The following is a 24,631-nucleotide window of genomic DNA, read 5'->3' as shown; positions in this document are numbered from 1 at the left end:
CTCTCAGCTCCGAGGTGACAATGACATGAGTGCTGGGCCAGCCCCTGTCTGGGCTCCCAGAAGTCTCCCTTCCAGGTCTCTCCCACCACATACTCTGCCTTTACCAATGTTTGTCCAGACAGATCGGTTTGAGAACATGTTTGGACTTTGATTCTTATTGCTTGAGCCTCCCCAGAAATAACATATTGCATTTGCAAATATTTGTCTCTGCTCTGTTAGACTAAAAGTCATACTTTGAGGAGTAGAAGTTGTCGAACACACTGAAAGACCCGGGTGGGGGGGGAGTGAAGGGGGGGTCAAACTCCCCTAAAACATCCTATATTTGAAAGTTGAGGAGGACCCCCTCCCCCCCCCCCTCCCCCCGGCTTCCCAATTCTGACCTGTGCTGGAAGACGACCACTTCTTGGCTGTAAAATATTATCAATGTGGACTATTCTTAGTCTAGGCAGGCCAGGGGGACAACATTGGGTTAGGGCAGTGATACTCAAAGTACGGCCTCATGCGGCCCTCTTGACCTTTACATGCGCCCCCCCCCCCCCCTGAACTGCAGCATAAGCTGCTGTTTAGTTACTGAGCACTTACATTCAGAAAAAAATGTTAAACAGGCGAGCATTTATTAACCTGCAAATAAATGGATGCCCGTTTATTTAACATTTTTTTAGACCTCCTTACACAATCCCTGACCCACCCAGGCCCCCTACTGCCACCCTGCTGGCACCAGTGCGGGCCTCGGTCACACCACAGACCGTACTTTGTGGCCCCAGGGAAAATGTTTGCGAGTACCCATGGGTTAGTTCATCTGAAGAGATGGTTGAAACGTCAGCAGGCCCTGCCTGCTTGTTAAAAAAACCCATAAAGTCTTCGTGTCAGGTGTCATTTCCTATCACAACTTCTGTCTAGGGTGCCTATAAATCGAAGATAATGTTGGTAAATGCCTTCTGCTCGATCCACAGTGAGTCACAGACACTGTCTCTCGGCGTCCACATTAACTCCTATCAATTAGTTGGCAGCAATGGCGACATTACTGAGTGATGTGCGGAGTCCAGCTGGATCTCTGAAAGCCATGCATTCCTGGCCTGAAGTCTCTCTGGTCAATCTAGTCTTCTGCAGGTGAGGGCTTGTGCGAAGGCGGCATATGGAATGGAGTCTGACACTGTTTTCTTCCGTGGAGGTCGAGGAATGAGGGGTTTCTTCAACTTTGTTTATTTGGTTTGGGCAACGTGCTTGAGAAAACGTTTGAGTGGAAACAAAGCAAATGATCCAACAACAATAGCTAGATGGAGATAAACATGAAAAAGGGACTTACCTTCCCTCCCCTTTGGACAGGTGCTTGGAAAGTCCTTCTCTACTACTCCGTGTCACGAGATCACCACTTTTTCTGATCTCGCCTTTACTTGTATGAAGTGAAGTGTTCTTATCAGGCATGTCACTCCATTGGTTCCAATGTTTAAATAAAATCCCGTGACTGGAAATGTGGTGTCTCTGCGGCACACAGTCATTGGGCAACAGGCCCTATCTATGGCTGGAGAGAGATAAGGCTCGGGAGACAAGCAAGAACAAGGGGGTAATAATCTATCATAGTGTATACCGTAACGGTGAGGTCAACTTGGGTTTCTTGTAATCTGTAGTTGACAACAGTCCATGTTTGCCGGGAAATCAAACTAGCTACGTAAATTTCTGAAAGGTTGGAAAGCCCGAATTCAACAACTGGCCATTTCCAGTACGGAGTTAATGATCTGAATTATACGGCAACAGACAAAATATATGACATGAGACAAATATCTTTTCAGTGAGTTCAAAACTGACTGTTCAAACCTAATTCGTCACCCGTCAAGCACCTGTGGAGGGGGGTTATTGTCAGTGCGTCCGCTCACCATGGTGAGTGCCATGACGTAGCCCGCCGTGGTGCATGATGCAGCCAGTGTTTGTTTTTTAGGAACTGCCATTTCCAGTCCATTGCCTTTATCTACTGCAATATGTCTTCTACTGAAACCACATTACAAACAGGCATGCAAGGTATACATGGCACCATTTGAGAGTGACATTTAGAAAAAAAAACCAAGGGGGTATTTAATTTATCCATTAACGTGCATGCAGTGGTCCCCAAGCTGTGTAATTGGTGCGTGGTGCACCTGGATAGTTTTGACGGCACACATGGGTGCCAGGGAGCACAGATTGGGAACCACTGGCCCAGGGGGATGGGATCCTCATGGGCCGATAGTGGGATGACCAGGGAGGCCGCACGCCCCCCATCCCCTTAATCTTTAGAAATGTCCCTAGGGGATGGGTCCAGAGGGCCTAACAAGGCTTGGGAAATGGGGGCCACACAGCCCCTGTTATTTAAATGAGTGGCCCTGGGGGATTGGGTCCCCATCCCCCAGGGCCCTTGAATCTGCTTTGGCCCCCCAACCTTAAAGCTCAGGGAGTGGAGCTGAGCAGCCTCCCTCCCCTTTATTTTTAGTAATGGCCCCGAGGGATGGAGTCCGAAGGGCCTAACAAGGCTCGGGGAGGGGGTGGCAGCACGGACCCCTCTCCTTAAATTTTAGTAATGGCCCTTGGGGATGGGGTCCCAATGGCCTTACAAATGTTGGGTAGGGGGTCCATGCGTCCCCCTCCTCTTTTAATAAAAAGAAGAAAAAACGGCTGGGTCAGGGAGGAGTGACAATCAGCTCCCCTCCCTGTTCAATAAAAAAGGCCCTGTGGATGGGCTCCCTAGAGCCTAATATGTCTCGGGTGGACCACATGGCCCCCGTCCCTGTTCATTTAAAAAAGAGAAGGCCCTGAGGATGGGGTACCTAGGGCCTAATAAGGCTCGGGAGAGGTGCCATGTGCCCCCTCCCCTTTTATAAATAAAAGGCCCTGGGGGGGGGGGCATTCCTCACGGCCTAATAAGCCTCTGGGAGGAAGGTCATGCGCCCCCCCCCTCCCCTTTTATTAAAAAAAGGCTCAGGGAGGGGGGTCACGCAGCCCTTCTCCCCTTTAAAAAAAAAAAGAGGCCCTGGGGGTCCTCAGGCTAATAAGGCTCGGGAGGGGGAGCGCATGGCCCCCGTCCCCGTTAAAAACCATAAGACCCTGGGTCCCCAGAGCCTAACGGGGTTAATTAGGATCGGGGAGGGGGGCCATGTTGCCCCCATGCCCTTTAAAAGACATAAGGCCCTGGGGGGCAACTTGGCTCTCCTCCCATTAAAACAACATAAGGCCCTGGGGTCTGAGCTTAATTAGGCTTGGGGGTGGTCCTGTGGTCACCTTCCCCTTTAAAAAATATAAGGCTAGTGGAGTGTTGGCTTTATGTATGGTAATAAAATATTACTTTAAGTTAAAAAAAAACCTAGAATTCACTGAAAAACGTTCTAGTTGGGTGTGATAAAAAGATCTGTTTTTGTTTAAAAAAAATAAAATAAAAATACTTAGAAATTAACTGTAAATAAACAAAGGTTAGCTTAACGTTATAGTTAGGTGAATTTGCCAGTGGCAACATTTACTTTTTGAACTGAAAAAACACAGCAAAGCTAACTATAACTTGCGCCCCCACCATGCACCACTTATGACCTCACATATTACATCACTCATGACCTAATTTATGGCATCACTGATGTCATAAATCGGAATATGATAAAATTTAGTAGCTACAGTGGTTCAGGGAAAAATATACACAAAAGAATTACATTTAACCACACAAAAAAGTGCAAATAAAAGGTACCCACAGACAACCCTTTCTTGAAAATAACTTATTATAGAACATAAGAAGGATCAGGAATAATACAGACATATATCATGGTGCTCATGGAGTTACACATAATAAACATACAAAAGCACAAATAACAGTGTATACAAACACAATGGCAGAGGAATAATACACAACATGTCTAATATATCACAAAATCGGTAATGCAGTGACTGCATCCTCTTTAGTTGCCAAATGGAATGTTCATGTTTTTTTTTACCTTATCACTTAGAAGGTCATCATCAGGACACAAGATACATGTTTTGAAAACAACCATCAGAAGAAATTGATGAGGGGTGAATTAATCACGTCAAAAGTTTCCGAGGATTCATCCAAAAGATAGACCCTTGCCAAAATCATAGGCTCAACAATTCCAGAAATGAAGTCAGGAATTCAGTTTTTTGTTGTAAAACGATGATTTCTAAACGGACTGCGTCCAAAGGAACACGTCCAATAAATCGCAGTGATTCACAATGGAAATTCACCAAAATTAGGAAAAGCTTCTGTAACCGTTTGCGGTGCTCTCCGTCTACAAGATCGGAATATGGGCATTAGAGCAGATGCTATAAAATTATAAGAAAGCCAAAGGCCCAGACTTTGTCTTATTTCAACTCAACCCACCTAATTTTGTAACTTTCTGCCTAAAAGAAACAAGAGGAGACCGCGCCTACCCCATCCTCATGCTTAGCGAAGAAAGTTATATAATTAAAAAACTCTAGCTGACCCCCAGCTGCATGCCCCGAATATCACCATGTCTTCTGGGGTGTCCAGGAGGACGCCCTAGACTTTATCCAAGATACCAAGCAACCTCAAATTCCTACCTGAAAGTCTTGCAGGCCTCCAAGCGCTGGAACTACAAGCTTGGAACAGTCAGGCTGACAAAATATATATAATTGCAGTAAGCAGGCAAATGAAACAGAAAGGGTGTGGTTTCTTCCTCCAATTTATTATCCAAGTAAGGAGAGGTGGTAATGTAGGGGTAACGGGGGATGGTAGGTGTTTTTAGGTCTCGCCTGACCCAGCGCATGCGCTGGTCTGGCGAGACATTTTGTGAGGGCTCCAAAAAGTGCTACCAGGCCAGCCTAGAGCTACAGTGCATGTGCGCGGGCGCGCACGTCGTGCTTTACCGTGATTACTTTCACTTTCGCGGCCGCACAGCCGCTTTGATATTCTCTGTGAGTCTTCAATAGATTGCAGCAGTTAAAATAAGCATTGGCATAGCCAATAGGTCTCGATTTTGGGACCTTATAAGTGTTTAGTAATGCAACTGTTGCATGGCTAAACACTTATAAGGTCCCAAAGGCGAGACCAATTGGCTATGCCAATGCTTGTTACAGTTGTATTGTGGTTACGCTGGGTCGTGTGGTTCCTGGATGGAAGCTGGGACACCTTAATAAGTGATGGTCCTAGAAAGTGGTAGAGAAGGTAATAAAACATTGTTGCATTTGGTGTGCTTTTCTTATAGAACTGTAAATGAGGGGCCAGTGGTTAAGCTGTGGGAAGGTTAAAGCAAATGGGGAGTTGTTTAACAGGTCAGAGTTATTTATTCAAATTCTTTGGGTGTAAAACCTTCATTTTATCAGTGTCCTGGCCTTTGCACGAAGACAGCAGGGCACTCGGCACACATCTGTGAAGCAGCTAGGACTAGATTTTGGGATGCAGCATCTCCCTAAAAGCAGCTAGGACTAGCTTTGGGATCCAGTATCTCCCTGAAAGCAGCTAGGACTAGATTTTAGGATGAAGCATCTCTCTGAAAGCAGCTAGGACTAGATTTTGGGATGCATCATCTCCCTAAAAGCAGCTAGGACTAGCTTTGGGATCCAGCATCTCCCTGAAAGCAGCTAGGACTAGATTTTAGGATGAAGCATCTCTCTGAAAGCAGCTAGGACTAGGTTTTGGGATGCAGCATCTCCCTAAAAGCAGCTAGGACTAGATTTTTGGATGAAGCATCTCCCTAAAAGCAGCTAGGGCTAGATTTTGGGATGCAGCATCTCCCTGAAAGCAGATAGGACTAGATTTTGGGATGCAGCATCTCCCTGAAAGCAGATAGGACTAGATTTTGGGATGCATCATCTCCCTGAAAGCAGCTAGGACTACACTTTTAGATGAAGCATCTCCATGAAAGCAGCTAGGACTAGGTTTTAGGATGCAGCATCTCTCTGACCCAGAGGATAGCGCTGCCATTTTGTCTCTTGTTGCTGAGGCAACTCTTATCCTCCTATTGAACGAGTTTCTTTCAGAAGGTTGGAGGCAACAGAGTAATTTCGCGCAGGGACAAAAGAAATAGATTCTGCTTTGAAAAGCAATCACACCTACAAAATTGTTTGAATTTTGATATTCATCAAATATTACTTTTTGTCACCCTGAAGATATTTCCCTGAACAAGTGATAGCTTATTTCCACAAAGCTTTTCACTGAAACTGTGTGACACTGTAATTCCTCCTCTCATTATTACTTCATAAAAGAAGAAACGGATTCTTTTTATACAACAACATAACTAGCATGACAAAATACATAGAAAAGAGTCATTTTTCGAACTCAGGAGAATAAGGTTGCAATGACATTTGAATGATGTATTTTAGCCATCGTATAGACAGGCTTTAATATTTATTCTTTTCATTGAGGGCTTCTGGTGAGAATGTAAAACAGCAAGCTAAAGGAATGTTTGCTTGTAAATGTCACAAGAACCCTGATATGGCATTATAGGACCACATTATTTGTTTGTATTTTTTTTTATACTAAATATTTGCTTGAGCACGTGATTGGTGAATCAAAAACGGATTGGGATCCAGCAAGCCACTATTTTATGTGGCGGATTCTGCATTTTATGAAAGTTTTTCAAATCCTTTATGATTTGCAACTTTCGCACAATGGATTAAAACAAATTCCACAGGCAAGGAGAGACAATACAGAACTAGTGTCTGACTCCAGGGCACATGTGATAGGGACCTAGAGGCATTAAAACACAATGCTGTTGGTAGCAGGTTGGGAACAGGGTCTGGATGCAGGCCAGACCCTACAACCAACCCCCACTGCTCACAGCCGAAGGAAATGCACTGCAGGGTTTGGCTGCTTGTGTGGGTTAGGTGCAGGGACAGGTGCAGGCCAGGCCCTTCTGCCAACCCCTGCTGTGTATGGACAAAAGCCAAACACAGAGGGGATTGGAGATTGAGTACATCATGAAACAAAAAGAATTCACTCAAAAAAACACACTTTATTACTGAATTATGGTTCTGGCTTAAATGCGGAAAACCGAAGAAGCTCGTAAGTTATGGTATCAACACACATTTCACACACTTTAACTCTGACCATGCTCAAAAACTAAATTTGCCCAATGGTACAAAAAGTGCACTCTATAGGACAATTTGGTGGGTGGTGAGAGTTAGTGTGTGCATAGCAAACAGAACAGGCAAAGCGTTTGTCCTCATTTGAGCCAGGATCATAAATAGGGATGGGTGTAACTCACGTAATTCCCTGTAGCATAGTCACTTGGAATTTCCTAAGAATTATCTGAGTCTAAACTGAATTATGTGAGAGGAGTAATTCTGTGTTTAGCACTATTTCAAAGCTCAAATATGCACAAAAAAATAGAGCTAAATGCAGCAGAACGCAGTTAGCAAGCAGCCTCTTTTACTAGTGCAAAATGTGCAAAATGCACCCTTGCGCCCAAAATACGCACAGGGTGCATTTTTGTGGTAAGAAATTGAGCGAAATTCAGCAGGACATGATTAGAGTGCGCTCCCTAAATGTGCTCTCACATTTGGATGTTTTCCCCTAGATTAAGCAATCAGGAGTGATCGAGGAATGTTCTGTAATTCTGCATCAAACAGTAATGCGGAATTACCAAAATTACTCCGTTGTAATTTAAATTCCCCCAGGCAGAACTTAGATTTTGACTGGGTGTTTTCAGTGAAAAAAATTGAATAAATATATATATATATATATCCTCCTGACTGGGCCCTCCTGGAATTGTAAAGACCATGGGTTACAGGGACGTTCTAGTTAGGTTCAGATTGTACACGTACACAACCATAGAAATTCAGCAGTTATACAGTTCTAGTTAGAGTTATCTCAAGTAACTATAACTCGTGCCCTACGGTAACTATAACTTGCACCCCTTGCCATGCAGAGTTTTCTCATCAATAATTTTACAGCAGATGGTGCAGTGATATTATCAGTGATGCCATAGAAGATGTAATGAGTGATGTAATACGTGGGGTAATTAGCAGTGCATGGAGAGGGCTTTGATTATAGTTTCCTTAGGGCACGAGTAGTTCACGTACTTTATTTTTATTTTGTATTTCTTTATTATGTACAGTGTGGTAAAAAACCAAAACAGCAGTGGGCACCGTACCCCTCAAAATTGAAAACAAGATACTTGTACAGTTCACAAGATACATATAAAAACACAAGAAACATTGTAATACTTGCCCAAATACATGAAGAAAAAAACATGAAAGAAATAGGTAATAAAAGAAAAAGGCAAATGACAAAATATAGAAGAAGCCCTAGATAACGAGATAAAACGCAAAATGCAAGCCATAAGCCAACATTTCAGGGATTCTCTCCATGTATTCTCTATATATTTAGTCTTAATACTTTTACTTTTTATGTCTTATTGGTAGGTAAATCCCCCCACATTCTCATTTTTTCTAATATATTTGTAAAAGTTAGGGAGGTAACATAAAATATATTTTAATATTCACATATTCTCACTGATGTAATATCTCCTGTGATGCTGTGACTTCCGATGTGAAATATTAACTGTAATGTGATTCTCGATGCAGTCACTGAGATATAGTGACTCCTAATGTCGTGATGTAGTGGGGCTATACTGCAATGGCTGACTGCCCATCACATAGCACCCCAGTGGCGCCCAATGACGCCTGACATCTAGTCCACTTTATTTATTACATGCACTTCATGACCCATCCCGGCACCAATGAGCCTCCTTCGTTTCAAACTCTGCCTCAGTGTGTACCTGATCGTGATTCACACCACAACAAACAGTGACACGTGTATACAGTTGTCTGAGTGACAGAACACAGCAGGCACAAACATAGCATTTCAACAATTAAGTGACACTTACCACCACTTACATAAACCACCATTCACACAAGAGCAAGAAAGTAGCAACTAGGACCCATTAGTACGTGGCTTGCAATTGTCTTGTTGCCATGATGGCGTTTGTTTGCCAGTAATTTTAGAGATGTTAAAGAGGAGGAAGTAAAACTGAACAGAAGTGGCTGGTTGTTTTAAATTAGATTCTCTGTTTGCATATATTGTAATTGCAAGCTGTCATGTTACAAGCCACTACAGAGTTCAAAGTGGTTCATATTTGGCCAGGGATATGATTCGGTTTTCACTTCATTGGTGTTAAAGACTTCAAGTTATTATAGTTCCTGCAGTTATTGTACACTTCTTAAATGAGCAATGTTTAGCAAAGAAGCATTTCTTGTGTTCCAATGTGATCGATTTTCAGTTGCACATTAGTTTGCCTGTGGATGAATCTCTACAATATCACAGCAGTTGAATTACTGTTGATGCACACTCGTGGGTAGGCTTCTGCTTCTACATTACGGCGGAGGGCAGAAGCCTATATGTCCGTTTGAACTGGGTTCATCACCTCTTCATCTGGGCATCCATGAGGTTTACAGAGGTTACTTAGGATAAAGGAGAGTAACGTATCCGGGGGAGATGGTGCATGGATGCCAGGTTACAGAGGAATAGTAGTTCAACCAGGGATCCATAATAACCACAGATGGCAGATTCTTAGAGTATCCTACTCTATAGCGCCCCCTTTCCATCTTTAAATTAGGCATCCATGGGTAGTATTGTCATTGATGATCTTTCTCTGTTATAATGAGATAACTTGATAAAGTAAGACTCAACTATTGTTTTGTGAACTTTACTTACTAATATTAGATATGTGCTTCCTGCTAATGCCTCGGACAAACATTTTAAGAAACAAGCATTAGCAAAGTTAGCCGTTTTCTCCTTTGAAAGCCTGAGGTTTTGGCTTTTCCGGTGCTTGTTTGCATTGGCATAATGTATTTCCAAAATCACCATCAATGCACAAAACACCTGTACATGTATGCAGATACATGGATGGCCATTTTGGAATGGGTTTTCCAATAAAGAAAAGCCAACAAATATGTCTGCCAGTGCGTCCACATGGTTGGGTATGTGTCATGCACCAGCTGCAATTTTGGAATTTTGAGTTTACCGTTCCAAAGTAGCAGAGAACCATTTTGAAACAGTGAATTTAAAAGATGAAGTAAAGTGTCTGAGAGCACAAAAACCAGTGAGTGACCAAGTAGCACTTTGTTGCTGTTGGGCTCTTGAAAAAAAACAGGAAGCGAGGCAGGGAATGGAAAGGGGAAGAAAAATGGAGGAGGCAGACAGGGGAGCACTGAGAGAAAAGATGAGCGAGACAGTGCTGTTAAAGTATGGACAAGGCTAATTTCCTGAAATTGTAATGGTCTTTATAATAGGGATTTAAGAGTAACTTTGTCCTGCACTGGAGGGGCAAAAATGTCAAATTAAACAAGTAAACAACTTAGAGAGAAAAAAGACTGCATGCATTCCCCTGGAGCACTGCAGGAAAAAGTAGTTCCCTGAGTGTAAGAAGTGAAAGGATACCACTCATCCAATCAAACACTGTAAAACAGTGGTGTGCTAGGGATAGGGAAAACAGAAGAAGAGGAAGGAAAGACATGAAATAACAAGCATGAAAAGGAGATTGACAAGAAAGCCAACCCATGATAAGAAGTAGAATGACCAAAAGTTCACTCATAGTATTGGTATTAAAAACAGTAAGTCTTTGACATCTTACCTGTAGCCAAGACCAAAAAACAGCAGTCGGTATTTTATCACACGCTGTGCAATCTTATGCAGAATGGTTTTTGAGCTGGGGGCCACCAATCACAAGTACCCTCGCAATATATTTGAAACCTCATATTCTTCTATTGGTCACACGCTAAGATAGAGAAAATTAGAAAGTTTAAACACCCCCTCTAGTTTCTATCGATTGTTCTATGTTATGAACCCACTGGAAGTAAACAATAGTAGGTAAAGAGTTTGTTCTCGGTTGTCATTTGATTAAAATTCTTTAATGCACAGTCTTGTTTTTTTGTTATCTGTGTGGCTACAACATCATTTTTGTGATAAATATTTACATTGTCTGTGTCATGACGTATGTTGATATCTGCTGTCTTAAAATGCCAGTAACGTTTGTGTAATGTGTGTGCACGGAAATGTTGCCGTTACCATTGACAACAGTTGTAGCTGTCTGTTACTTACAGTAATCTTGGTTTGTTCTTTAGGCAATGCAGAGTTGTATATAACATAATGCTCTTTTGCAGGAAGACTATGATCGTCTAAGGCCTTTGTCCTATCCTATGACCGATGTGTTCCTCATCTGCTTCTCAGTCGTGAATCCCGCCTCGTTCCAAAATGTAAAGGAGGAATGGGTCCCCGAACTGAAGGAATATGCACCCAACATACCTTTCCTGCTGATAGGAACCCAGGTTTGTTTCAATCTATTGACATCTTCATATCAACAAGAATGTCATTTTTGGATTTGTTTTAGCACTGGTAAATTATATTTTTTAAATATGATGCATCATCACAGATTGATGTGTTGACCACATGCCACCCTTCAGGCAAATAAATGGACTAATCGGGGAGAAATATGCATGGGTTTGTTATTGTGCAGTATTATCATTGTATAGCTCTTCAATGTTTTGATTAGTGTCCACTGATAGTAAAATGGCTGGTGCAAAGGTAGAGTTCCAGTCAAATGCAATGCTCTGGAAGTTTACGGTGATGGCAGCAGGGGGAAGCACTTCATTTTTGTAGGCTAAAATGAGTGTAACTCTCAAAATGAGGCTCAGTCAGCGGCGGATCCTCTGCTATGGTGGAGGAATGTCACCCCCTCCCCCAACAAACAGCAGGAACGGAAAAAAACAACACTTGTGTCGTTTAAAATCTCCTTTCCCGCCACATCTTGGGGGTGGGCCTGGGGGTTGAGGGCACTGAGGGGAGTGGTAGTGCACCGCCTTCACTGTGCATGATGATTTGGCCAGATGTCTAAGGGTGGCCAAACCATCATGTGCAAAGAACCTCTCTCTAACCCCAGCTGCATTGCTGGGTTGGAGAAAGCGGGCACAGACTCCCTGTCTGTCCTGGAGGTCCAATTGAGGGCGTTCAGGCCAATCCTGAAGCTGCTCTCATATGAGAGCAGCTTCAGGATGGGCCGTAAGGCATTCTGGGAGCCTGTGCCTGTCTGAAGCAGCAGAGCAGAAGAGCACGATGCGGCCGGCTTAAGGTAAGATTTTCATTATTTTACATTTTGCCCCCCTTCCCTTCGGGACCCCTATGCCCCCTCTCCCGCCTCACCACTCATCCCAAACACGGACCGCTACTGGGCTCAGTGCAGACTTGGGGTACTGTGTGGTGGATAGAGATAATGAAAACCCACAGAAGAAACCCGTCACTCAACACTGATATAATAAATCAAGCACATATTTATCTTGTTTTTGATCTTCTTTCTCCTGTTTTCAATCGTAGAGACATTATTGTTTCCGCCTGGATGGCAGTTCAGGTTTTTAGAAATAAATACTCTTTGGTTTAGCACATTAAGGGTGTCGAGGTCCAGAATTATCTGGTCCTCAAACTCTGAACCAAATAATTTCGTGACCTGAGGTGCAGAAGAGATTTCCCTCAGCAATACTAAACGAAACTCTGCCCTCCTGCCAACTATCACCCATCTCCATCCACACAGAGCCAAGAAAAAAAAGTCCATGCACCATTTACCACTTCCTTTAATCAGGGTGAAATGTATGCAGATTTGGGCAATTCCTTTCTCATGGTAGGGAGAAAAACATGCAGAATTGTGCCTAGTATTCCCTGGTCCATGTATTATTCCCCATTCAGGGGGAAATAATTTGTAACTCCCCTTAACTCATGGTGAGATATTAGCTGGAATTGTTCATTCTGGCCTCGATGTTTCCTGGTAACTCGCAAGGGAGCCAAAGCCATGTTACTTTGAGGACATGAAATAATGAAGTTTATAAATACTGGCGTTAACCATGAAGTACTGAGCTGCACACACGCAAACTATACTGACCCTCGTACCGAAGAACAAGTTTTACAGTTGTACAACTCGATGGTACTTAATTTGTTGACAGATAAAAGTTACATTGTGCCTTCCAAGGAGAGAAACAGTGGCCCTCAAGTTACACACCCAGACATATGGAGAGCAGGGCCCTTCTGATTCGGAATGGAGTAAGATTCTGGCGCACCCCAAATGTATTTCCAAGAACATGAGGTTGAAGTATATTCAATTCAATTACGCACATATGACCGACCTGGCCTCCCATAAGCTACAAATTATATATGAGGGGGGGAGGGGAGCCAAGAGCATGCCCCAGATGCTCGGTTCTGGATACCGGTCTTGGCAACATGACATTGAGTTGTCATTGGCTGCGTCCGTTCTGGGAATTAGTAATCCATACACTCAATATCAGCCTAGACGCACACTGCAGTGCATGGTAGAGACTTGTCTACTAGCGTTGTTTCCTAGGCCCCAGGCACGGACAGTAGGCACTAGATTTGTAGATCTCGCCGTAGCACTGGCCAAGCGGCTAATAGCAATGATGGTCCGATGGCGGCACGCGAGGGATGTTGCGGTTTGGGATCGCCAGAGGAGAGCGCTTTGATCAGAGAAGACCCCTGGAGGGTGCATAGATGCCCATTGGCGGCATGGTAGGCAGAGGTACTGTAGGCTTGGAAATGTCGAGGGAAAATACGGGTGAGGATATCTAGGCGCAGGCTACACCCCCTGCAGGGACTGGTGACACCACTCAGGATGACAAAGATGGGGACATTAACACCTATGAGGGGGAAAGGATGCGAAGTACCCTAGTGCTTCGAGGTCCCTCCTTATATGGCACTGCGACTCGGGTGACTATGTCTCTGCCCTGGAATTTTTCCTCCCTAGTATATTCACTAGACTCCTTACAGGCGTACACACACAGCTATGTCTTTCCATGGGGCCCCTATTTGGATTTGCCTGTGCAATTCACAAATCTTGATTCTGCTAATCTTGATTTGAGGATTTCTATGCCCACAAATTCCAATGCTGTGTCAGTGTCATTGATAAACCTAAACTTAGTGGCAGCAGAGGCTAGCGTAAGTACGTCTTTGAGGGTGAACAATTCTTAAACATAAACCTATTTTAGGACATGTTGGATAAGGAGGTTCTCTGAATGGAAAAATAATTTACAGGTGGAAACAAAAAAATAAACTTTTGATGTGCCTTTAAGCCTTGAAAGTAACAGTAAATCTGACTGTGGGTGTTATGTAACAGATGAAATTAGCAACTTTGCCAACATTGTAGGCATAAACCTACAGTTAATGAAATTATTAATTTCATTTTGAATGGGCCCTTGAATTGTTGAAATAACATTTTTCAGAAAATGAATATATTCCCGTTGAACCCTGCCTTCTTAAAAGTCTTGAAAGCATAGCAGTGATCCGGTCTGGAGCATTGGCGAGCATGCATTATTAGTTGTATTGCTTGCATGAGTACTGCTACCTGCCCCGCATTTGAGACACATCCATGACCCAATATGGTCTGCTAGAAACAGAAGAGTGCAAAACAACTACTATACCAATGCATAATAGACTCTATTAGAGTCCTTCAAATGCCGCATTTCTATTTGGTAAAATGAAACATTCAGATGCATAGCTATATTCTCAACAATATTCAAGCTTTTGTGACTTAACACTTTCCGAGATAGATATTTCTGATGCCTTATTACTCTTTTCCAAATTCACTTCAATGATCTCATTGTATTTGTTATGCTAATCCACTGCATCCGCCTTATCTTTGTTTACACATTTTACCTATTCAGGAAAAATGGTTAAAATGCATTGTGCCTTTTTCATAGTCATTCTTTCTGGGGAAGAGAAGCCTATTTTTTTTTTTTACTTAATTGTAAAAATCATAAAATTAGATGTAGATGTTAATATTAAATACACAATGTTGGTCTGTAGAGACAATTGCTTACATCTTATTTAATTACTTCTTGGTATCTAACAGTGCTCTCTAGCCACTGTCCAAGTATTTCACAAACAACCATGGTGTTGTCTGAATTTGATTTAAAATTAGAATTAAAGAGTTGGAATCTTAGTATAACTTTTGTAAGAAATTATTTTATGAAGTTAATGTTTTTGTCATTTTCAAATCCTTCCAGAAAATTTCTGTGCTTTCTTCAATACCAATAACTGATTTCCGACTTGCTGTCGGTTATTTTGGGACATCTAAAACAGTGATTTGTATGACTGAATCAGACCCAGGCCAGATTGTTAGGTTCTCCACGCAAGTTTAATTTACATAGCATTGCTTTACATTGAGATTATACATATATAGTAAGCAGAAAGAAATTACAGTGCCCAGTCAGCCCGTCACATATACAGTTGAGGAGACTGTTAGGTACATTAGGGCGATAAGAACAGATGGGGCCCCTGGCCCAAAGGGCCTTCCCGCCCAAGTCTTCAAATCCGCTCCAGCATTTTTTGCATCCATCCTCACTCCGCTATATAATCATTCATTCTTCACAGCAATTTTACCAAAATCCTGGAAAGGCTCGGTCTTATTTCCAATACACAAGAAGGGAGACTATTCAAACCCTGCCAATTATAAGCTCATAGCCCTGCTCGATATTGAAGCTAAGGTTTATGCCCGCCTATTATTAAGGGACCTAGAGGCTTGGGTGGACAAGAACGATATCCTCCCGCCTTTTCAGAGTGGCTTCAGTGCAAACAGTTCCACTATGGACAACATCTTAGCGCTCTCTTACCTCTCGAAGCAAGCTGTATTGAGTAATAAGCCGCCCCTGTTTTGCTGCATCATAGACTACTCCACGGCCTTTGACAGTCAATCGAAGACGGTTGTGGGAAAAACTCCAATCTTGAGGGATCCCGGAAACCCTGCTAAAAGCAATAAAAGCCCTCTACGAGGGGACATGGGTCCAGGTTAACCTAAGTCCAACAATTGTAACCCCAAGAATTGAAACTAACACCGGGCTAAAGCAGGGATGTGGTTTTTTACCCTCCTACTATTTAACTTATACACGGCAGACCTAGGGCCAGCCTTGAAAGACGCCAGCCTAGTACCACCGACATTGGGCAAGTTGACCCTGGGAACCCTCCAGTATGCGGATGATACAGTGGTCATGGACCACACTAGGGTGGGGCTCCAAAGAGCATTAAATAGTCTTGCAGTGTACAACAGGGAAAACAGCCTGCAGATCAATTAGAGCAAGACCAAGATAGTAATCTTTGGTAAAAACCCTCACAAAAAACAAGCAACATGGTCTTTGGGTGAGCACCGAATCAGGACAGCTCCATCCTACAATTACTTGGGGATATGGGTGACGGAGAGGGCCACAGCAGCCAAACACATAAAGGAGTTAACACCGAGAATTAACAAAATAATTCTGTCACTCAGACGTCTAAGCCATCACCTAGTAAGTCCATCTATAGAACCCATGCTGACTGTACTTAGGGCAAAACTAATTCCAGCAATCACTTACGGCCACTTAGCCTTCCCAGGAGCACTTGAGATAGTCATCAATGCGGCCCACATAAAAGCTTACAAGACCGTGCTACAAGCTCCCAGACAAGTAAGGAACACCAGGCTAAGGCTGGAAATAGGACTGAACAGACCGGATCTGGCACTGCAGGGGAACCTAATAAAATATTACATCAGAGTACTGAGCCCCTGAAAACAATCTTAAATATTTTCTAAAACTAATTTTCAGGGCAGAGGGTTCTCCCTGGCACTCTAAGTTGGATCAAGCAATAGACCAACCGAAAATTGAGGCAAAGAGCATGCCCCTTCACGAAATGCCTTACTCTGCCTGGGCCAAAGCTATGAAGTGCCAAGTCCAGACCATCTCGTTTGAACTGGATCGATCCTCACTCCGGGACAACTCCCTCACACTGGCCCTGGATAAGTCATATAACCCTGGGAAAGTTCAACCATATATGCGAGACTCACTCTCAGCCCAAGCAAGAAAGAAAATGCTATACTTGCGCCTCACTGCCCTCAAGATTTTGGATTTCAACCCAAAATGGGCACGGACAGACATTATCTACTGCCGGTTATGCAGTTACCACAGAGAATCCTGGCTACACCTTTTATGTTGCTGCCCCAAGCTGGCCAGCAATCGTCGTCGTTTGCTGCGCCCGGCCCTAAGGAAAAAGGGCCTCAGGACTTGCAGTGAGGCCTCGGAATGGTGCTGTTCAGAAACCACAACTTGTTTACTTGCCAGAGCTGGTAAGTTTACCCATCAAATTAGAATTGCACGTGATTCCCATCAAAAGGCAGCAGATTTCAGGGTCCCTGTCATTCTGTAATGAAAACCATCTGGTGCCCTAACCCTGTCAGTTGTCACCTAACCCAGGGTTTTTTTGCACGGACACTGGGATCAGAAAGTGAATGTGGGGCCCTCTGGGGGCACACTAAGAACTTTTATTAATGACAATTGACATCTTGGAGGGAATGACCCTGTTGGACTTTTACATTGATCCAGACAGGAGTAAAAGTGTGAAAGGGTGGTGGTGACCCAATATTTTAACTCACTTTTAAATTAAAGTTTTAAAGGGACATAAAGTAGTAAATAGAGTCCATGTAGCCATGGCTCTACTTTAAGTTGAATACCGGGTTGCTCATGGGGGAAGGGTGGTTGGGAGGGGGGAGTTGTTCATGTGTTTTATACTGTAAAGATTTTCAGTAATCACTCAGTTAATAAAGAATACTGTGAATAGTAAGCATTTATCCTGAAAATCTGGCAAGATTCTGACCTTACTGCAGACAACGCTGGCCTATAGGAACAGTCATTGACTAAGACTTTTGGTTTGGAATTTTAGAATATTCTTCTGTCTTAAGCATTATTTTATTGATTCTTTCATTGGTTTGCAAGGTCATATAGAGGTGCTTAGTACGTTTTCTGGGATTTTTCTCCCAGGTTTGCATATACATCTGTACAAAATACTGCCAATCAGGCACCCACAGGCCTTCTGCTCTAAAACTGGTGAATAACCGACAGAAATGACTGAGTTTCAATTTATTATATCTTGCCACAGAAGGGATGATGAATTTGCTTTCAATATGATAAAATATGTCAAGAAACCAGCTTTGGATATCAGAGGAAACATTCATCTTCAAAGCTTCTCAGATTAAATAATTAAGAAGGAATTAAAGGTTGGTTTGTTACAATTCGAAGGTCAGGAGCAAGAAGGCTTGTATTATCTAAAAGAACCATAACTTTCCTAGTCATATTCAAATACTTCTTAAGAAGATACGTGGTGCCTCTTCCATGGACCCTGAGGGTTTCCTGAAGTTATTCTAAGAAACCACAACAAGATCCAGGGTTTCACCTGAGAATTATGAACTCACGAAAGTAAAGCTATTATTAAACTGGACTATTTAGAGCCCACTCTGTGCATCCATTTTGAATCTACCAACTACAGCATATATGGGAATCTGCTGAAGGAAGGCCAGAGATTGGTTGCACTGACAGGTGCATAATAGAACAGAACAGCTCATAGAATCCTGAGTAATGGACAGAAAGGATTGATTGTGAAGACCACCCTTAACCTGTGGCAAGAGTCGTTAGATGCTCAGTAGAAACACACTGTTCAGCACCTGGTCACGAGTGGGATAAATAGTGAACACTACTTAACAATCTGTGTTGCATTATGAGTATTGTCTGATGAACTGCAGACTACACTGATGGAAAAAAGGGCAGTGGAACTAAAGAATTATGTGCCCAGCAATACAAGAAACGCCCGCACAATGCGTGGGAAACGCCAAGGTGCATACAACGCTGATATCAGCGCGTCATCCGCGCTTAAAAGACCGCACTACAGACCCCACCGGGGCGTTCAATATTTGTGGGGCATACAATCCGCAATGCGGACGTCAGGGTGGGGTAGCAGGGGCAAGGCTCAATGACCGTTACTCTCACGGCGCGCTCCTCAGCTGAAGAGCAGCGCCGCGAGAGCAACGAGACGGAAGAGTCCCCCTAGCGGCCGTGAATGATGCCGCAACTAACAGGGAAGCCGGCCGCGTAAGGAGCGAGACGTGTTCACGCGGCCGGCAAGGGGAGCTGAAAAACAAACAGCCTGAAAACCAACAGCTTAGTTACAAAACCCCAAGCGCAATCGTTATGACTGAAACACAAAAATATAAGAGAAAACAGAAACGTGTACTCATCTGGCTGAAGCAGCGAAGAAAGAGGATGGGAGGAAGTTGTCAGAGGAACTTGTATATGATGATGGACACAGAAGATGGACTACGTTGCAGTGTGCCTCCCTGGTTGTAGGGAGTTGTAGTTTTTGTATATTGTTATTTTTCATGGCTACGATAAAATCTCTCTGGCTGCTGTATGTTTTCAGAATAAAGCGAATAGAGTGGTAAAGCATAATCCGAAGCCTCCGGTCCTGACATAGAATTGTGCCTAGTATTCCCTGGTCCATGTATTATTCCCCATTCAGGGGGAAATAATTTGTAACTCCCCTTAACTCATGGTGAGATATTAGCTGGATTTTTTCATTCTGGCCTCGATGTTTCCCGGTAACTCGCAAGGGAGCCAAAGTCATGTTACTTTGAGGACATAAAATATTGAAGTTTATAAATATTGGCGTTAACCATGAAGTACTGAGCTGCACACACGCAAACTATACTGACCTCGTACCGAATAACAAGTTTTATAGTTGAACAACTTGATGGTACTTAATTTGTTGACAGATAAAAGTTACATTGTGCCTTCCAAAGAGAGAAACAGTGGCCCTCAAGTTACACACCCAAACATATGGAGAGCAGAGCCCTTCTGATTCGGAATGGAGTAAGATTCTGGCGCACCCCAAATGTATTTCCAAGAACATGAGGTTGAAGTATATTCAATTCAATTATGCACATATGACCGACCTGGCCTCCCATAAGCTACAAATTATATATGGGGGGGAGGGGAGCCGAGAGCTTGCCCCAGATGCTCGGTTCTGGATACCGGTTTTGGCAACATGACATTGAGTTGTCATTGGCTGCGTCCGTTCTGGGAATTAGTAATACATACACTCAACATCAGCCTAGACGCACACTGCAGTGCATGGTAGAGACTTGTCTACTAGGGTTAATTCTTAGGCCCCAGGCGCAGACAGTAGGCACTAGATTTGTAGATCTCGCCGTAGCACTGGCCAAGCGGGGAATACCAATGATGGCCCAGCGGCTGCACGCGAAGGAAGTTGCGGTTTAGGATCGCCAGGGGAGAGCGCTTTGATCAGAGAAGACCCCTGGAGGGTGCATAGATGCCCATTGGCGGCATGGTAGGCAGAGGTACTGTAGGCTTGGAAATGTCGAGGGAAAACACGGGTGAGGATATCTAGGCGCAGGCTACACCCCCTGCAGGGACTGGTGACACCACTCCGGATGACAAAGATGGGGACATTAACACCTATGAGGGGGAAAGGATGCGAAGTACCCTAGTGCTTCGAGGTCCCTTCTTATATGACACTGCGACTCGGGTGACTATGTCTCTGCCCTGGAATTGTTCCCCCCTAGTATATTCACTAGACTCCTTACAGGCGTACACACACAGCTATGTCTTTCCATGGGGCCCCTATTTGGATTTGCCTGTGCAATTCACAAATCTTGATTCTGCTAATCTTGATTTGAGGATTTCTATGCCCACAAATTCCAACGCTGTGTCAGTGTCATTGATAAACCTAAACTTAGTGGCAGCAGAGGCTAGAGTAAGTACGTCTTTGAGGGTGAACAATTCTTAAACATAAACCTATTTTAGGACATGTTGGATAAGGAGGTTCTCTGAATGGAAAAATAATTTACAGGTGGAAACAAAAAAATAAACTTTTGATGTGCCTTTAAGCCTTGAAAGTAACTGTAAATCTGGCTGTGGGTGTTATGTAACAGATGAAATTAGCAACTTTGCCAAAATTGTAGGCGTAAATCTACAGTTAATGACATTATTAATTTCATTTTGAATGGGCCCTTGAATTGTTGAGATAACATTTTTTAGAAAATGAATATATTCCCGTTGAACCCTGCCTTCTTAAAAGTCTTGAAAGCATAGCATTGATCCGGTCTGGAGCACTGGCGAGCATGCATTATTAGATGTATTGCTTGCATGAGTACTGCTACCTGCCCCGCATTTGAGACACATCCATGACCCAATATGGTCTGCTAGAAACAGAAGAGTGCAAAACAACTACTATACCAATGCATAATAGACTCTATTAGAGTCCTTCAAATGCCGCATTTCTATTTGGTAAAATGAAACATTCAGATGCATAGCTATATTCTCAACAATATTCAAGCTTTTGTGACTTAACACTTTCTGAGATAGATGTTTCTGATGCCTTATTACTCTTTTCCAAATTCACTTCAATGATCTCATTGTATTTGTTATGCTAATCCACTGCATCCGCCTTATCTTTGTTTACACATTTTACCTATTCAGGAAAAATGGTTAAAATGCATTGTGCCTTTTTCATAGTCATTGTTTCTGGGGAAGAGAAGCCTATTTTTTTTTTTTACTTAATTGTAAAAATCATAAAATTAGATGTAGATGTTAATATTAAATACACAATGTTGGTCTGTAGAGACAATTGCTTACATCTTATTTAATTACTTCTTGGTATCTAACAGTGCTCTCTAGCCACTGTCCAAGTATTTCACAAACAACCATGGTGTTGTCTGAATTTGATTTAAAATTAGAATTAAAGAGTTGGAATCTTAGTATAACTTTTGTAAGAAATTATTTTATGAAGTTAATGTTTTTGTCATTTTCAAATCCTTCCAGAAAATTTCTGTGCTTTCTTCAATACCAATAACTGATTTCCGACTTGCTGTCGGTTATGCTGGGACATCTAAAACAGTGGTTTGTATGACTGAATCAGACCCAGGCCAGATTGTTAGGTTCTCCACGCAAGTTTAATTTACATAGCGTTGCTTTACATTGAGATTATACATATATAGTAAGCAGAAAGAAATGACAGTGCCCAGTCAGCCCGTCACTTATACAGTTGAGGAGACTGTTAGGTACATTAGGGCGATAAGAACAGATGGGGCCCCTGGCCCAAATGGCATTCCCGCCCAAGTCTTCAAATCCGCTCCAGCATTTTTTGCATCCATCCTCACTCAGCTATATAATCATTCATTCTTCACAGGAATTTTACCAAAATCCTGGAAAGGCTCGGTCTTATTTCCAATACACAAGAAGGGAGACTATTCAAACCCTGCCAATTATAGGCTCATAGCCCTGCTCGATATTGAAGCTAAGGTTTATGCCCGCCTATTATTAAGGGACCTAGAGGCTTGGGTGGACAAGAACGATATCCTCCCGCCTTTTCAGAGTGGCTTCAGTGCAAACAGTTCCACTATGGACAACATCTTAGCGCTCTCTTACCTCTCGAAGCAAGCTGTATTGAGTAATAAGCCGCCCCTGTTTTGCTGCATCATAGACTACTTCACGGCCTTTGACAGTCAATCGAAGACTGTTGTGGGAAAAACGCCAATCTTGAGGGATCCCGGAAACCCTGCTAAAAGCAATAAAAGCCCTCTACGAGGGGACATGGGTCCAGGTTAACTTAAGTTCAACAATTGTAACCCCAAGAATTGAAACTAACACCGGGCTAAAGCAGGGATGTGGTTTTTTACCCCCCTACGATTTAACTTAATCACGGCAGACCTAGGGCCAGCCTTGAAAGACGCCAGCCTAGTACCACCGACATTGGGCAAGTTGACCCTGGGAACCCTCCAGTATGCGGATGATACAGTGGTCATGGACCACACTAGGGTGGGGCTCCAAAGAGCATTAAATAGTCTTGCAGTGTACAACAGGGAAAACAGCCTGCAGATCAATGAGAGCAAGACCAAGATAGTAATCTTTGGTAAAAACCCTCACAAAAAACAAGCAACATGGTCTTTGGGTGAGCACCGAATCAGGACAGCTCCATCCTACAATTACTTGGGGATATGGGTGACGGAGAGGGCCACAGCAGCCAAACACATAAAGGAGTTAACACCGAGAATTAACAAAATAATTCTGTCACTCAGACGTCTAAGCCATCACCTAGTAAGTCCATCTATAGAACCCATGCTGACTGTACTTAGGGCAAAACTAATTCCAGCAATCACTTACGGCCACTTAGCCTTCCCAGGAGCACTTGAGATAGTCATCAATGCGGCCCACATAAAAGCTTACAAGACCGTGCTACAAGCTCCCAGACAAGTAAGGAACACCAGGCTAAGGCTGGAAATAGGACTGAACAGACCGGATCTGGCACTGCAGGGGAACCTAATAAAATATTACATCAGAGTACTGAGCCCCTGAAAACAATCTTAAATATTTTCTAAAACTAATTTTCAGGGCAGAGGGTTCTCCCTGGCACTCTAAGTTGGATCAAGCAATAGACCAACCGAAAATTGAGGCAAAGAGCATGCCCCTTCACGAAATGCCTTACTCTGCCTGGGCCAAAGCTATGAAGTGCCAAGTCCAGACCATCTCGTTTGAACTGGATCGATCCTCACTCCGGGACAACTCCCTCACACTGGCCCTGGATAAGTCATATAACCCTGGGAAAGTTCAACCATATATGCGAGACTCACTCTCAGCCCAAGCAAGAAAGAAAATCCTGTACTTGCGCCTCACTGCCCTCAAGATTTTGGATTTCAACCCAAAATGGGCACGGACAGACATCATCTACTGCCGGTTATGCAGTTAATACAGAGAATCCTGGCTACATCTTTTATGCTGCAGCCCCAAGCTGGCCAGCAATCGTCGTCGTTTGCTAAAAAAGGAAAAAGGGCCTCAGGACTTGCAGTGAGGCCTCGGAATGGTGCTGTTCAGAAACCACAACTTGTTTACTTGCCAGAGGTGGTAGGTTTACCCATCAAATTAGAATTGCACTTGATTCCCATCAAAAGGCAGCAGATTTCAGGGTCCCTGTCATTCTGTAATGAAAACCATCTGGTGCCCTAACCCTGTCAGTTGTCACCTAACCCAGGGTTTTTTTGCACGGAAACTGGGATCAGAAAGTGAACATGGGGCCCTCTGGGGGCACACTAAGAACTTTTATTAATGACAATTGACATCTTGGAGGGAATGACCCTGTTGGACTTTTACATTGATCCAGACAGGAGTAAAAGTGTGAAAGGGTGGTGGTGACCCAATATTTTAACTCACTTTTAAATTAAAGTTTTAAAGGGACATAAAGTAGTAAATAGAGTCCATGTAGCCATGGCTCTATTTTAAGTTGAATACCGGGTTGCTCATGGGGGAAGGGTGGTTGGGAGGGGGGAGTTGTTCATGTGTTTTATACTGAAAAGATTTTCAGTAATCACTCAGTTAATAAAGAATACTGTGAATAGTAAGCATTTATCCTGAAAATCTGGCAAGATTCTGACCTTACTGCAGACAACGCTGGCCTATAGGAACAGCCATTGACTAAGACTTTTGGTTTGGAGTTTTAGAATATTCTTCTGTCTTAAGCATTATTTTATTGATTCTTTCATTGGTTTGCAAGGTCATATAGAGGTGCTTAGTACGTTTTCTGGGATTTTTCTCCCAGGTTTGCATATACATCTGTACAAAATACTGCCAATCAGGCACCCACAGGCCTTCTGGTCTAAAACTGGTGAATAACAGACAGAAATGACTGAGTTTCAATTTATTATATCTTGCCACAGAAGGGATGTTGAATTTGCTTTCAATATGATAAAATATGTCAAGAAACCAGCTTTGGATATCAGAGGAAACATTCACTTCAAAGCTTCTCAGATTAAATCATTAAGAAGGCATTAAAGGTTGGTTTGTT

The 24,631-nt window shown here is 43.1% G+C and overlaps 1 protein-coding gene across 3 annotated transcripts in view; it reads left to right on the top strand.

Moving 5' to 3' along the window:
* RHOQ (ras homolog family member Q) overlaps positions 1–24,631 on the top strand; it is a 217,731-nt gene that overhangs the window by 120,371 nt on the left and 72,729 nt on the right. For all 3 annotated transcript variants that reach the window (XM_085612762.1, XM_085612764.1, XM_085612763.1), the window contains exon 3: positions 11,089–11,253. In XM_085612762.1, coding sequence (XP_085468888.1) covers positions 11,089–11,253 — 165 coding nt within the window. The remainder of the gene's footprint in view (positions 1–11,088; positions 11,254–24,631) is intronic.

Source organism: Triturus cristatus, chromosome 6, assembly GCF_964204655.1.
Source record: "Triturus cristatus chromosome 6, aTriCri1.1, whole genome shotgun sequence".
In the NCBI taxonomy this organism is placed as follows: domain Eukaryota; kingdom Metazoa; phylum Chordata; class Amphibia; order Caudata; family Salamandridae; genus Triturus; species Triturus cristatus.
The sequence above is the reverse complement of the archived record's forward strand: the minus strand, read 5'-3'. Positions and strand labels throughout refer to the sequence as shown.